The sequence below is a fragment of the Protopterus annectens genome, chromosome 6.part0 (genome assembly GCF_019279795.1).
Source record: "Protopterus annectens isolate FY-2018-M chromosome 6.part0, PAN1.0, whole genome shotgun sequence".
In the NCBI taxonomy this organism is placed as follows: domain Eukaryota; kingdom Metazoa; phylum Chordata; order Ceratodontiformes; family Protopteridae; genus Protopterus; species Protopterus annectens.
Genome location: NC_056737.1, coordinates 209,949,922 through 209,967,266, shown reverse-complemented (window position 1 = coordinate 209,967,266; position 17,345 = coordinate 209,949,922). Strand labels below are relative to the sequence as shown.

At 38.4% G+C, this 17,345-nt stretch overlaps 1 protein-coding gene across 35 annotated transcripts in view; it reads right to left on the bottom strand.

Moving 5' to 3' along the window:
• The window catches only part of GPHN (gephyrin), a 2,535,134-nt gene that overhangs the window by 305,954 nt on the left and 2,211,835 nt on the right, over nt 1–17,345 (bottom strand). For all 35 annotated transcript variants that reach the window (XM_044073932.1, XM_044073937.1, XM_044073941.1 and 32 more), the window contains one exon: nt 4,106–4,243. In XM_044073932.1, the coding sequence (XP_043929867.1) occupies nt 4,106–4,243 (138 nt within the window). The remainder of the gene's footprint in view (nt 1–4,105; nt 4,244–17,345) is intronic.

Genomic DNA, 17,345 nt, shown 5'->3' with positions numbered 1-17,345 from the left:
CAGGACTGGTAGACAGATCAAATTAATAGACAACCTGCTAGTGCCTGTGAAGCTTCTTTCTCATTCATTTGCAGTGACTTGGGCTGCAGCTTCTCAGGTGGTTCCTTAGTGCAAGCATGTGGCACAAAAATTAGCAGCCAACAGCTTTAAGCTCAGTACAAATTCAGGCAGATGTAATCACAGCACACATCACTAAAAAGTGCTAGACAAATACTGACTTGCCAGAGTTCTGTGGCAGCGATTGTTTTTTGGAATTGGCAGTGTGCAATGCAGTTTGTTGTGACATATGTATGCATGTTCCTAAACTACTGCATTTATTTACTTTATTAATACTTCTCCCTTTTATTCAATAATATAAAAAGTTGTCTCATCTCATTTTAGGAACAGATACATTGGTTGCTAAGATAAACTACTTGCCATACTACGACTATATGCTTCTCAAGTTAATTATTACACAATAACATGTGGTCATACTGGCACAAATCCATATCAGACAGAATACGATTGAAATGTGATACATAGTACCCATTCCTAGCATTTTCTCCTTGAAATACTATAAACAAATTACTGCTTCTCTGTACCATTCTATGAACATCATAACACTGGCTTAGCAAACAGCAATTAAATTTACCTGAAAGAACAATAATAGCCTTTCTTTTAACTGCATTAAACATTCTACTTTACGTCCATCCCTGACTTTCCCCTTTTTCCAACTTTCCCATGCCATGACTGTGTGAATGGCTCCTGTAGATTCTCATGTCAAAAGTCCACTCTATGGATCCACACCCTGCCTCTAGAGAAGTACTCTTGGAGATCTAGTGAGTAGTTAGTTCCTACAATCTTACCCGTGCCTCTTCCTTCTTCTCTGTCCTTTTTAATCAGAATGACCCCTTCATATAGCCATGCAATGGTCATGTGCAACACTGCCATGTCCCCTTCTGTTCTGGTATTTTGTGAGAAAAGCTGCAGCTCCTCTAGTTTTTGGTCATATCCATTGTCCACCATCCCATATAACGTCATGGTGGCTTTTCTCCTGAGCTCTTCCAGCAACTTACTGGTACTTTTTTCTGTGGCCTTTCGTACCAAACATGTGGCTTGACCAAGGCATGGTACAGCAGAAGCATTACCTCAGTATTTTTGTTGATACATACCACTAACCCCCAAGACTGTTCCTCACATCCGGTTGAGGTGTGATGTATATACCCACCTAGATTCTTTTCCTGCTCTGTTGGCATCAGTTCTACTTTCACCACCCCAAGCTGCTGCTTTATAACAGAGTTACTTATTTGGCATTTCTCTGCACTGGACCCCAACTGCCTCATTTCTTGATGCATTTCACTTACTAAACCCTCACTTCAACAATAATTCCAGCAAGTGCTTCTCCAGTGTGAAATAAAACATGAGCTCTTATACAGTGTCACTTCCCTCCACGTCCAGCACACAAAAAGAAAAAGAAAAAAGACAGGAAAAATAAAATAGTGAAACGTTTCAAGCAATGTAACAGAAAGGTGCAGTGAAAGACAAAGCAACAATTAGCCATTACTAGGAAAAAGTTCAACAACTAGATTCTACCTTACAAGGTAGACATTTACATATGTATTTATGCATGCATACAGGCATGTGTGTATGTCCACATTTATGACTAAAGCAGGCATTAATAGTAATAAATGGTGATATCAGACAAGTAGTACGTAACTGCTACTGAAATCATAAAACAAAAAACCCTGATGTTTGAATATTTTTTCAAGTGGATACAAATACTGTCAGTTAAAAAGGAAGTCTATGAAGACATTTCCATTACAAAATCAGCATTGGCATGTTTATGCTATAAAGGTAACAAAATGGTACTGTACTATTGCCTCTTGTTTTTAATAAACAACTACTTAAATGGGAAGAGTATGGTTTTAACACTTTAGGAAAAACAGAAGTGGATTTTAGCAAAGCACACATTTTATCAATTAAGTATATTTTTTCATAATTTCATTCATTGTAATCTATGCCATTTTTTACAGGAACAAGGCACTTTAGGGTGTTTTATTTAAGCAATAACCCACGTCTGGGTGCGGGTAATGCTAGATTTACCCACAGTTGGTGTAGTTTGGTCATGAGGGTGAAGCCTGAGTGGCCAAAGACAACCGTGGGTAAATTTAGCATTACCCACACCCAGACGTGGGTTATTGCTATTATACAATGACATTATTTAAGAAAAAAATACTTACTTTTCTTAAATAATGCCTTTGTATAATACCTGCGTGGTGCCCTTCCGTGGTTTTCCTCTATCCTGGGGCTTTTTCTGATGTACTGCGCATGCGTATGCTTACGCAGTACATCAGAGCTGTGTAGAGGAAGCAACGGAGAAAGGAAGACCTCCATTGATTTTTTAAAGCTGTCTCACTATGTTAAACAAGTTTAACATAGCGAGATATCTTTAAAAAAAGCAACGGAGAAAGGAAGATCTTCACTGCTTTTTTTTTAAGATATCTCACTATGTTAAACGTATAACATAGCGATATTACAGCAACGGAGATCTTCCATTCTCTATTGTTACCTAACACAAATAAGAAAAAAAATCAAGACTTATACTAATGGAAAAAGTCTGGGTGACCGGACCTTTTTCCATTAGTATAAGTCGGATTTACAATGGGCACGCTGGTTGGGCTTGCACATTTTGGAATACTAATCAGCCATCATTGTATAATATGCAGTAATCACACTTCCTACAGATATTTAATGGCACAAGCTGTATGTTATATTTAACAAACTTGTGCTCAATGATTATACATAGTAATATAAATCCTGTCAGTTCCTGGGGATTTTATAACTCACACTATCATATTTAACTATTTATTGTTAGAACAGTTCCAGAATGTACATTGCATTATCCAATCAATGTGTCTTTGCAGAAATGCCAACTTCATGCAATGTCCTCAGCTGCATTTTGCTAGTTGTGAGGTGATTTATAATTTCAGATGTAAAAACATAATTTTATTTCTTAAATAAAGAAATGTGAAACCAATTCCAATATATTTATGGTTAGCAATCATCATTACAAATGGGTGAAAACAGCATGAGTTAAAGAAATAGCAAATAAAGAAATTCTACTTCATGTAGCTGTTAAGCAGCCTTTGAGTCCAGTTCTGTTAGTGCTACAGTGACTGGATGTTAGGCTGATTTATTTGCATATTTACTTATATTACGGACCCTTTTCAGTAACTACCCAAGATATACGAGATACATATATGCAGACAACTTAAATGTTTTAGAGGTACCAAAAGAAATCCTCTTCAAATATGGGGCAATCATGTAAATTTGACACCAAGTGGTCATGCATATACCTCTGACCTTTAAGCTGTGAGATTGCTATTTTACCGATGAGCCACTGTGTTGTGGTTCTAACTCACATCAACATAGTACATTTTTTTCTTATTTTCTTTTCTTATATTAAGGGCTACAGTATTTAAGGGAACAAAAACATATAAGAAGGGAGCATCTTTCCAAAACAGAGATGCACAGCTACTAGAGGCAAGTTTCAAGTTAAAATGAGAAAAGTACAAAGAGAACTGGAGGCAATATCTTTTGCAGGAAGAGAAGGGATCCACAGAACAACATCCTAGAAAAACAGTATGAGCAAAAACACAATGGAAATTCAAAGTGTATTTCACATGCAAGCTATCATTTAAATAAATGGCGAGATGCAGGTTCAGGTGATGGCCAGCTATAACAGACACCTTGCATTCAGATGAACAGGCAGCCAAGGTCACTCAAGCAATCTTCAACATATAAGATACTCCTCTCTCTCTCTCTCTCTCTCTCTCTCTCCCTTCTAATGCATATTTTTAATTTCTGTCCTTTTTTATTTTTTAACTAGACCAGTTTAGAAGTGAGTGAAAAATCTGCATTCTCGTTTTTTTATTTCTGATTGCAATGAATTAATAAATAAATGTATTAGTAGTGCATTGAATGAAGTAACCGGGTAATGGAGTCAGGTCTGTCATTAAACTTTCCAGTTAAGTTGAGCTCAGTGAATTCAAAGCTCTTGTCAAATGACAAACATAAATAAGACAAAATAAGCTTTAACAAACTTTATGATTAAACTGATACTTACCTCTGTAATTTATGATTTCTGTACCGAGGACAGGAGTCATCTCTAGTACTGTGATGAAAGCTTTGTCCATTGACGTTAATGGAAATGGCGACATGCGATGCCTTCGAGCGACTTTGGTGATATCGACTGCACTGTGACCTTAAATAAAAACATAAAATCAACACAGATTGGGAAAAAAAACAAAGGTGTAATGCAATCCTCTGGTGTGCTTTACTGTCCAAAAATGAGCATAGATGTCACAGAGACTTTAATTCAGCATGTTGTAAACGTATAGCTTAGCCTTTAAACAGCAGTTATGAGCACCTATAGCTTAAGAACCAATTAAAGACTGAATTACACCTACAAAGCAACTCCAAATACAACTAGAAACCATTAAACCAACAAATCATTTCTAAAGCTGTCTAGTGTACAAATAAATGTGTAATCAACAGTATTGTTTACCACAGTTTCATCTCCTCAGTCTCTTCTGCAACAGGAACCGGCATTAATTGCAAAAAAGGTAACTTTTTATGTTATAAACAGGCTCGGAGAACCAACTTTAAAATTAGCACAGTGTAAACCAACAGCATAGCCCTGAACCAGCAAAGTGCAAAACTATGATCAAACATTTTAACAACTATTGTAAATGACAATGAGCCAGATTCCAAAAGAAAGCTGCTGTCACTGTAAGCCTGCCTTGACTCCAAAATACTTGCGCTCACAGTGTGTGACTTACTTTAGGAATAAGATTCCAAAAGACCTGCTCTCAGTATAAGTGGTCACTTAGGCTGAGAGCAAGTCTTTCGGAATCAGGCTCTAGATTTCTCAAGCAACTTAAGAAAAAGTACCAGCTTGTCAGTGCAAAGGTTGACATACTGCTAGTGATTCTCATGTTTTGAGGGCAATGAGGAATAGTCTGGAGTGGAAGATGAGCACACATGAAATTCACTTAATACTACTGAATGTCATGTTCAAAGGTGGGAGGTTAAGACATGCCAGGAAAAAAAAAATATTTGTATCGTTTGGACAGTGCCATACCAAGATGCCCCTTCCTACCTGCAATCATGGTTTTTAAGCTTGGGGTAGCATCAAAAGCAAGTTAATTGTGGATGCTAGGGCAAAAAAAAATGAATTAAATCTAATCAACCAGATTAAAGTTCTCAAGAGACCTTTAAAACTAACCACTGTGCACATCATCCCGCCTGGTTACCAAAATAAAATGGACTACATTGGCAGGGGTAAATTAAAAAGTATAAGATCTCAATAAACACAGATACCTTTTGCTATAATCACTGTTAAAGACAGATGTCATGTCACAATAGGAAAGGTGGTTTCATTGCAAAAAAAAAAAAAAAAAAAGGCATGCAGAGTCTTTCATGGATCCCTTAAGTAAACAAAAGAGACAACTCTTTCAGGGGAGAAACAAACTCACACCCTTATTCTTTTCTCACCTTTCTAGATTGTAACTATCCTAGATTACACACCTGCTCAACAAAGCATATTGAGGAGATTGGGCAATATGTATAATAAATGGATCTACTGAAACTAATCTACTCTTCACTAGATGGACACGCACAACATCAACGCAAAAAAAGAACAGATAAGACAGGATTGACATTACAATGTGCGTGGTCCAAGACAGATTCCATAGCACTGCTGAATGGGGAATAGGAAGTGGCAGATTCCACAGCACTCCGTGTGACTTGTCTCATGAACTGCTGAGAAGTACTTTTTGAAATGTACCCAAGTGTAGAAAACAGATGCAGAAGCAAAATATTGTTTTTTCATCTGCATTTTACTCTTTACAGAATATTTCTTATTGTTACTCATGCTACTGAATGCAGAGCACGCAGTAACATAATTAAATTAAAATGCATGTTTGTGCTATCTCAAAAAGTGTACTTTGAAAGTGACATTCAGCCACTAAAGTACTGTGCTTTGCTGGGAAGCATGCCAATGACGGAAGATGCACATGTGTTAATAGAACCAACAAAATGCCTTAACAGCTGAAATGCAGTGAGTTATTATTAGAGGGTGATAGTTAAGCTACATAACATCAGCAACAAAAATACTTGAAAAGAAAAAAACTATGATTCAGTTGCGGTCTGAAGATGCAATTTGAGAAAGCACGGTGCAAAGTAAAAGATGGTACAGATATTTTAGAAACATAAAATTAATGTTGGCTAAAGACCCAGTATTGGACATGAGGTATAATCAAAGGTCTGGACACACATACAGAAAGTGAATTTTGTTTTACTCAAATAATTTTTTATTTTGACTTAAAACAACAATCCTCACTTGAAGAAACTGGATTTGTATTTAATATGGACTATACTAGCAATAGCTTGAAAATGTATAATCAGACGATGGAAATCCAACACAGCTTCCATCATGGAGGAATTTTTATGTCTACTGAATAGTCTGTTTTAATGGAGATAAAAACTAAAGAACTGTGAATCCATCCCAAGCCATTAGTCAATAACCCATGGAGAAAAGTTTTGACATTGATTGACACCTTGCACACTTAAAACATTATTATGTTTTAAATCAAAATAAAAAATTATTTGATTCCAACTGCAAGGTGCAAACCATGATGGAAGGGAGAGGGAGAACAGCCTCCGTGAATGTCTTGAAATAAGTTGCTTTCTCCACAGGAATAAAAATGTCAAGTCTTTGCGGAACCTGCACTCCAGGAATGTAAGATCCTGACTTGCAACCCTCAGGGGCCTTATAGAAGTGATCAGGTCTTTTATGGGCAGGGGCTTGGGAGTCCGGGATCTTAGATGCTGATTTAAAAGCATCTAAGAAGGCTGACAGGACTAGAGGAAATGGTGAAGGAGCAGGGGCCTCCAAGTGTAGTAGCTCATAATGTCTTTTCTGTTCTTTTGATATTTGAGAAGAATCCCACTTAAAGAATTCCCTCATTTTATTTATTAATAGTTTCCCCAAAGGAAAGCTCTTCTATGGGAGAATTCCCCCATTATACTCTTCCTCTGGGGAAGCATATTCCAGTGGAGAAGGGATCTGTGTGGAGTATGCTAAGGAGTCGTCATCTGAGGATGTCTCCTTAAAATCAATATCATGAATTTGGAATTCTACAGGCTGCCCTGAAGAAGGCACCTGAGACCTCAATGACAGCACCGGAGAGGAGGAGAAGGCAGGGCCGTCTATAGGAGAAGCTGAAGTGGGAGGCCTCAAAGCCATCAGAGCCTTAATGACACCCTGCAAAAAAAAAATCCCAATCCAACGTAGGGGTAGAAGGAGTGGGAACATGCCTAGTTTTTTGCTTCTTTTTAACATGGTTATCCTGTTGGGGAGAAATGGCAGACATATGCCTTACCTCCAACACCTCTTTAGACAAAGAAGCTGGAACAGTCCGAGTATTCTGCAATAACTAGCCACGGTTCCCCCAAGTTGTCTGAACTGGATATCTGCATAGCCTCAAATGTGCTAGGATCTAGACTCCTGACGTCTTCCATACCGGTAACTGCTGAGGGAGCAGACTCTACCTCCGATCGCACCTTTGGGTTTTCATCAACCTCAAGGGGTAAGATGGAGGGAGTAGCTGCAGCTAAAGAAGATTCGGGCCAAGCTTTACTGACCTTCCTCTTTACAGACGGCTCAGAAGCACTCATGGAACCTTTCATAGCATCTCTAGCTAGACATTTGAGTCTTTGGTTTTCTAAGTAAATATTTAAGGCTGACAGACTGCTCAATGTTTTAGGAACAAAGACCTGACAAATAGAGCAGGACCAGTGGTCTTGATTAGGCCCTAAACAAAACAAGCAAAGCTTGTGACTATCTTTATGTGGAATTTGCCTTCTACATTGCCCTTCTTGGAGGACATTAACAACAACAAAAGGTAGCAGCAATATATTAAATCCCCTATGGGGTACTTATCTGAAGCTGAAGGACAACACCAACGGTATCCAATGGCAGACCAAACATACGAGTTAACCTTTTCGAATGTCGGCGAAAAAGCTCTGAAGACTGTACGTGCAGATGTCCCTTTTATGGCTAACGTTGTCTGTGCCTTCATGTGATGTCCCACATACAGGCAGTGGCTCTAAGCTTTTGTATACAGGCCAGACATTAGGTTGATGGGCGGAATGCAACTCATATGCAAAGAATACTGCAACACTGAACAGAAGGACATCAGTGTGTGGAATACGAAAGGACACAGCTGACAATTTAGGCTTCAGAGACATAAAAGGGCCATGGAAACTGCAAAGCCCAACAAGTTAATGGAGATCTCAACTTCCCTGCTGAAGCCACTAAATACAGGATGTCTACAGCTGCAGGCTAAATCAGTCTAGGAGTTGTTCTGGAAACTCACAAGCAACAGCAGCAAAAGAATTTTAAGTTACAGGTGAACATACTAGGTAACTGGCTCAGAAACCGGTTTGGGAGAAAACCTCAACACTGCAATTATAGAACGTGTTTTTGATGGATGACACAATCTGAAACAACTACTAATTACACTCCTGGGGATAAAAAAATACATAAAATCTGATATAGAAAGACAGTTTTAAAGAAGTGCAACTCAAACGTTTACTTCTTGGGGGGAAGAACCTATAGCACATAGGGACAGATTTTCCCCACAATCAAAATATCTATAAAACAACCTCTTAAGCCCCCTAAGGACGCTGAACCTTATGAGAAAATTTTAGTCCCCTTCATGGTAAAATGCTATTTGATGTATCGCACTTCATTTGTTGATCGACAATGAAAGAAGCAACAAAGGTGAGAACTGTATACTGAAAGGTATAATAATGTGGCAAGAGTGTTGCAGTGAGAATTGTGCAAACATTATAATACTGAAATAGCTGAAAAACACTGGAAACATCAGCCACAAATTATTACAGAAAATGATGAAGTTTATTTCACATGGGATCATCCATTACCAACAGTTCAAAAAACAGATGCGAGAAAACCACATATAGTAGTCCATGAAAAGAAGATAAAAGTAGCATTGACTAGTGAAATTGCTACACTCAGTGACTATAGTGTCTTACATACAGAGACACAAAGTCATAAAATACCAGGATTTGCAGGCAGAAATGAGAGCATTGTGGAAGAAGGATACCCACAGAGTTCCAGCAGTAGTAGGAGAAATGGGTCTTATAAAAAGAATTTACAATCATACTTAGAAATAATACTGACACGTAAATTTGTACGAATTGCAGGAGTCAGTACTGGGCACATAGCGTTTGCTGCAAGCAGCACTTCTGGTTAACATCAATGACTGAAACAATACTAATTTCATGAACTTATTTCATACTTAGAAACCCAAATAACTTGGAAAAATTGAAAAAAAAAAGTGATGAGGCACAGTAAACTAACCTCAAAAGGGCTATCTTCTGTGACCTACTATACAGAGGCACAGTCAACTAATCTAAAAGGGTGGCGAAAGCCAAACACACTCTGGCTAGGCTTATAAATGCCCTAGGGCAGATAGCCTAGTATCAACCTATGAACCTATGACCAAGAAGCAGCTAAAATTAAATTTATCAATACCATAACCCCCCCCCCCCCACACACACAAATATAATCTCAAGAGCAGGATCAAGTAACTTTCTGTTCTAAATCCAAACTCAGTCTCGATATTCATTATTTTATACACCTTATAAATATGGGCAGCTAAATCAAGTAGAAACTATACAGTGGTTGCCATTTACTTAATGTAAACTGCATTTTTTTGTGAAAGGAGATTGCTAATCAGACTGAAGAGAGAGACTGTGCAAAGAGTAATGCTGCTGAGTAAAATAAAATGACCTATGACCTACTCGGATTGAAGATGAGGATGACAGATATAAGCCATGAATGGACTTTGAAGCGTCACATTCCAAAGCTAACTAGCTGACTGAAGGATTTTCAAAAACACCTGCTTGTTATGAGTTTATCATGGTGGGCCTTGCAGACATGGCTCTAAGAGGGTGAATAATGTTTTAGCCAATATTCAGAAGCCTAGGGGAGACAAGTACAGACCATTGTTTGCAAAGCAACATGGTATGCTAACCATGTCTTCCCATGCTGACAAAAATTGAATCCCTCTGGAAAGACACCAGAAACTAAGCCAATTATTGAAGTCAATTGCTATGGAGATGCTGGGGAATGAAACCAGGACCTCATACACACACAGTGTGTCAAAGTTTCTTTACTGCAGCAGTCATATCGGTCTTGAGACAGTGTAGCTCATAGGTCAGGCTTCAGTTGGCTTATCTATAAGATCAAGTAGACCCATAAATATAAGCTCCCTACTGTGACGCTGTAAGATCAGGTATCATTTAAATGTACAAAAACACAGTATTCTCTTTGCATAATGCACTTTCAATCAGTGAAAATAACCTTCAGACAAGAATACAGATAAGAACAGAATGTGCAGTACATTTGAGTACAAACACATTTTGTTTGTATGGTACAAGGTTTGGGAACCAGGGCTAAAGAGGCATGTAAATTATTAGGAAATACTTCAGACACAGTTAAGTTAGTTCGTTTGGACTGATATGCAGAAAGTCATTGCAGTACAGACACTTGAATATGAGTACAGAAGTCAGGTCAAATATCCAGCATTCCAGAATATTAATTGCACTATTCAGGAGGAAATGATTATGCAGAATATTAAACAGAAAATTAATAATTAATAATTAGTATCCCAGAAAACAAGAATTTCTCTACTCTGGCACACCACAAGCTGGGATGAAGGAGGTATAGGGTTTCCAAATATTGATTTTTATTTAAACTCCGCATTTATTAACATAGTGTTGCATTGGAATAATACTTCTTTTACATCATATTGGAAAGCAGTGCATGAAATCTTATTCCTAAATAGTAATAGGACATTGCTTGAACCGTGTACTCAAATACATGCAAATATCTTTATATGGATTTTAAAAATATACACTGAAAGTAAAAGGTCAAAATATGTTCTCACTCCTCTTATAAACCAGATATTGCTGTTGTTTAAAAAACTTAAGTTTTCTAATCAATTAATTAATTAGAAATTTATTAAAAATTATGTTTCCTGTTGCTTATACAAATGAATACTTGATATCTTTTGATACTCAGGAAATGTTAGAATTTAAGAAGGGTGACCTATTACATTGGAATCAATTTCTCTCAGCTAATAAAATAAGTTCTACAGACTATTTGATCAGCACATATAGTTTGCAAAATTTCAATTGGTTGGACATCCAATCTTCTAAGGATTTTATACATACAAATCTTGTACTCTCATTAGAGGCATACAATAAGAGTAACTTAAAAATCTTGGATTTTATCTCAACACTTATTAATAGCTCACCCACGACACTTCATACAGATCTGTTATTTATAAAATTCTCAGAAATGATTTTAGCAAACCAGATGTTTCTTTTAGGAATTATTCAAGTGAAGTTAATGACCAAGTATTCTCAGAAAAAAGATAAACTTTGTTTACAGTCAGTGAAGGTATCCACATCTTCCCTGTTCTGGTGTGCATACACATGGAAATTTTTACATTGATGTTTTTTCACCCCACAGAGACTAGCAATAATGTACAATAAAGATTAAATGCAATGCTGGAGATGTGGACACCCTGATGCTGACTAGATACATATGGTTGTTAATTACAAAATAATTTCCCCATTTTGGTTAGACTTTAAATATCCTTGTAAACCTCTATGGAATGACAACTGTATAATTACTGACTCCCTTATTCTTTTCAGTGTTCCTGAAGTCATTCCTAAAAAACAAACATTTTTACTATGGTCTATCTTCTCTATAGCACAGAAAATTGTTACTAAAAATTGAAAATCCCAATCTACTCCTGTCTTTAAAGTTGAGTTTATTCATCTTGTGAAATACATTTGTAAGAATGAGATTGGTACTATAAAAGCAAGGAATAACAACATAACTCATCATGTAATTGCTTGGACAAAATTGTCTAATCTGTTAGAGAAATATTAAATGTTTTTTAGTTGTTATGGACACTGTATATAGTTTTTTTGTTTTTTCTTGTTACTATACTGTTAAGTTATTTTGTTAAAAAATGAATAAAAACATTTTGAGAAAAAAAGAATATAACGGCAGAAGCTACAAACTATTTCAGTTTATCAGCACTGTTACAGGAGACAGTATTCAGATACTGTTAAAATCTACCTCCAGTGTACATAATAAAGCATTCTTAACCGAACTACAGCATGGTATGCAGACTTTATTCTGAAAGGTACAAGAGGACTTGGCACATAAAAGGATACACTGGTACTTGTTCAGCACATTCTTGGTAACTAGATAAAGACATCCATTCTAGTCTCATTCCAGTTATTTCCAGTTCAATTCAGTATCATACATTCCTATCAATTCTTACAATGGCGAGCCAGCTTCTATGTTACTTTTTGTATAGGTTCATACGTAGGTACTAGGCTATCAGCCCTAGAGCCTATATAATCCTAGCCAAAAAAGTACTCTGGCTTTCGCCATTCAAGAAAATTATTTTCCTGTGCCCCTGTCGAACAGAGCCACAGAAGTGATCCCTGGGGTAAATTTCCTATTTCCCATCCAATCATCAAGATTTTTCTTGAAGAGTGCTAATGAGGGGCTCTGTTTGACATAGATAGGTAGTCTTTTCCAGAGAATGGGAAGTCTCTGGGACAGGAATCTATCCCTCCAGAATGTTGTTTATTGTGGTGACAAGGTTTAGGTCCCTAGAGTGTGTAGCTTGGAGGGATTGGGATTTCTTTAAGTGGAGCATGTCCAACAGCTCTGGGTTTGACATAGCTTTGAAATAAAAAAGAATCCAACTACAAGAGAAGGCAAAAAAGCTTTATGTACAAGCGCTTTCATCTAGATAAGACTTCATCAGATACATAACAACACAGGTGCTACAAAGGACTTATATAATAACTCATGAATCATCCAATTAAGCTTTTAAAGAAACATATTACAATATGCACTTTTAAAAACCATATATAAATATATGAAATGAAAGTAAAATTATATCTGATAACTGTAAAACAGAAACAAAAAAGTAACATAAATAAAAATAAATCAGGACTAAACTAAACAGTTTCAAACCTTAGCAGCCTTAGCTAGCAGGACTGGTTTGATACTGACATATTCATTAAGACCAGGTTGAATATTGGCTCTCAAACTAAGTTGCCACTTCAATTCTTTATTTAATAAAATATTTTTACAATCACCCCCTCTGGCATTATTCCTGACAACTTCAATAATGCCAAACTTGAAACCAGAAAAATAAACACAAACCTCTGAATGTTTAAACAGTGCACTACTGTCCTTGCCTGTCCTGATGTCATACAGGTGTTCATATATTCTGTCTCTAAATGCTCTCTCGGTTTTTCCTACATAAAATGCAGGACAACCAACACAGACAGCTAAATAGACAAGCATTTTAGTTCTGCAGTTACCTTTGAAAAATCTAACAAAACTGTTTAACCCATTCTTTAATCTAATGTGTGGATCTCTAAAAATGTGGGGACATTGAGAGCAACTACCACACGGAAAAGTATTTTTGTTATTTATGAATTGAACACTATTATCAATCTAAAGACAAGACAGCACTCACAACAAGCTCCGTGCACACAAGAAAATAAATAATACCAAGTCCAAAAAGTCAAAACTGTTGCACGGAGAAGCAGGACTCTTGAAAAGCAATGTCCATGTATATTCAAAAATGCTGCCTGTAATGGCACACCATCAACTGTTCTTTAAATTCAAAAGTCAGTTACAAAAAGTCACAACTTGCTATTCAGCACTGTCAGGAACTTCCAATTGCATCAGTTAACTTCACCGAACAATAACTTGTAGACATTCAAATGCACTAATCCAAGCGTTCAGCGAAGTTTAAAGAAAAGGAAAATTTTATTTAACATCCGGCTAGCGCTTTCAACAAGGTGGTCTTCTGTATAACGGCCTGAAGAAGACCTTGTTGAAAGCGCTAGCCGGATGTTAAATAAACTTTTCTTTTTCTTTAAACTTCGCTGAACGCTTGGATTAGTGCATTTGAATGTCTACAAGTTATTGTTCGGTGAAGTTAACTGATGCAATTGGAAGTTCCTGACAGTGCTGAATAGCAAGTTGTGACTTTTTGTAACTGACTTTTGAATTTAAAGAACAGTTGATGGTGTGCCATTACAGGCAGCATTTTTGAATATACATGGACATTGCTTTTCAAGAGTCCTGCTTCTCCGTGCAACAGTTTTGACTTTTTGGACTTACTATTATCAATTTGTTCAAAACTTTTGTTGTAGATGTCTTGTGAGTTACATACCAAAAGGGGCGTTGTATTCTATAATGGGTCTAATGAGTGATGAGTAGAGGGGAACAATGACCTCTTTTTTTCTGGATGAGAAATCTTTTGTGATGAGGTGAGCCACGTAGAAGGGTTTCCTGACCACTGTGGCAATGTGATTATCAAAGGAGAGATTACTATCAACCTGTGTCCCAAGGTCTCTTATCACACTTTCAGCATTAAGTAGACTACCACTTATGTGGTAGTTCATGGGTACAGAGTTTTTACCAAAGGGGATGACAATACACTTTTTGGCATTGAGCTTCAGGCCATGGCTTTGACACCAGGCATCTGTCTCAGTGAGGCCCTTTTGTAGTATGCCCACATTGTTAGGAGTTTCGATTATGGCTCCTAGTTTGCAGTCATCTGCAAACTTTGTTAGCCAAAGACCTTCTGTGTTAGCCTGTACTTCAGAGAAGTAGATACCAAACAGGAGAGGACCCAGGACTGAACCCTGTGGTACTCCACTTGTCACTGGTCTGAAGTCAGATTTGGAGTCTGCTACTTTTATAGTGTGGGTTCTGTCCATGAGCCAGTTGGCAACCCATCTTGTGACATAGGGATTTATACCTAGTTTAGTGAGCTTATCTATAATTCCAGAGTGGGGGATGGTGTTGAAAGCACTGGTGAGATCTAGATAAGCCGTGTGAACCACCTTACCCTCATCTATGGCTTTGGTGACTGCTTCAAAGAAGTCAATCAGGTTTAGGAGTCATGATCTGCCTTTTACAAACCCGAACTGGGTAGGGTCCAGAGTTTGGAGATTACCAATGTCTTTGTTTATGAGTTCCATGATGATACATTCCATGGCCTTGCAGACCAGGCTCATCAGGCTAATGGGGCGGTAGTTCCCGGGGTCCGTCGTGGCTCCCCCTTTATGGAGTGGGATAACTGTCGCGGTGCGTCATTCAGTGGGCACAAAGCCTGAGGTGAGGCTATGACTGAACATGGTACTTAGGTAGGGTGCCAGCTCATTCTGTAGTTTGTGTATAACACAGCCTGGGATATTGTCAGGTCCCATAGATGCTGTGTTCTTGGCTTTGGAGAGTGTGTTTTTTACCTGTGCAGCCGTGATTACAGGAACTTTGCATTCTTCTGTATAGAGATGGGCCCTCTAGGGGGTGAAAGGGGGGTAAAGTTAGCACTGAACCTATCTGCCAGGATGTTGGCAATATCAGTTGGTTCTGTATATTTAGTGCCATTGTGCTGTAACTCAGAGCAGATCTGAGTGTTGCCATTTAGATTCTTGACATAGCTATAGAATGCTTTGTGGGTGTCTTTAGAGTCAGTGGCAATTTTGTTTTCGTAACTAGCTATGGAGGATTTTTATGAGGGATCTCAGCTTCTTACTGAGCTTGACCAGGGAGATCTTCCAGTCATGGGATTTTACTCTTTTTTGCAAAAGTTTCTTTCTTCTGTTGTAGAGTTTGTTTATGGCAGAGGACCACCAGATTGTATTCCTTTTTTTGGAGGATAGCATCTTGGTTCCATTAGGGATAGCATGATCCATGCACTTGTGTAAGTGTTTATAAAATGCATTTGTGTAGGATTCATCAGTCGTACCTCTATCGTCTGTCTGCATGGGTGTCAGGAAGTTTGCCACTTCTGTCTTAAGAAGTGTGAAGTTGGCTTTGGAGAAGTTTTTTACGGTGGTTTCCCTAATTGGGGGGTGGGGGCAGGATGTGGATGTCTAGGGTGATTAGGTTGTGGTCGGATCTGACCAACGAGGAATTGATCTCTGGTGTAGAACACCGGTTGCCCATGTTGGTAATGACCAGGTCTAGGATATTGATGCCCCAGGTGGGGGTGTGAATAAGTTGATCTAAGGCATTGGAATTTATGAATTCCAGAAAATGTTGAGCAAAAGAGTTAATACACGAGTAGTTTTCCCAGTTAATGGTGGGGTAAGTTGAAATCGCCCATTATTAGGGTGTTGTGTTGTACCCTAATACTTTCCAGTGTATCAAGAAACGAGGAGCGGGAGTCTTGGGGCATGGTGGGGGGTCTGTAGCAAGCTAAAATTTGGATTGCAGTCTTGCCCAGAGTTAGTTGCACTTGGATAATCTCGGATGCATTATGCTGTGCAACTAGCCTGGAGGTGTGGATATCCTTACTGAATATGGACACTTCTCCACCTTTAGTGCTTTGTTCCGGGTTAGGTGGCCAAAAGGTGTGGTATGAATTATAGCCTGGTAACACAGGGGTGCTCTCTGGAGCTTTGAACCAGGTCTCTGTCACTGCTTAGATGCTGATGTTCTCCATTTTAAGGAGTGCCTCGAGTGAGTGCATTTTGAGGTTTAGACTTCTAGCACTGAGTAGCATTACCCTCAGATTTTGCTTGCTTGTACTTGTTACGGTGGTGAATTTGTCATTTGAACCTTGCCTAAAAAAAGGCACTATAGGGGTGGCAAGAGCCTTTGCCAGTATCCAGAATCCCAAGGGCAACAGGTGCAGGCCATCTCTGGCAAAGCATCATTGTCTATCAATCATGTCGTCCCAAGCAGACAAATACTGGATCCCCATAGAATGACACTAGAAACTTAGCCAATTGTTGAAGTCAATCACTTTGTCCTTGTATTGTGGTATCATTCTTGGTGATGGCTGGATGCTAGTCAGGTCTAGGGTCATACCTGCCTGGGCTACAAGATCGGAGAGGTCCTCCATGTCTCTTTTCATGTAGTCCAGGGAGGTACGTCTCAGGTCATTCACACCAACATGGACAATGACAGTGTCATATTTGTACTTGTTGTGGAGTTACTTGAGTGCGTGCATTATGTGGTGGATCCTGGCACCTGACAGGCAGCTGACACTAACTTTCTCCTTGTTTAGCCTGGTGAGTGGAACATCAGTGTGCCTGACTATAGAGTCACCTATGACTAGAGTGTTGGGTACGTTGTTATGCCTTATGGGCTGTGGTTGATTGGCACACTGAGTTTGTGGGCTGTGTGTCATTTGGGTTCTGTTGGGGGG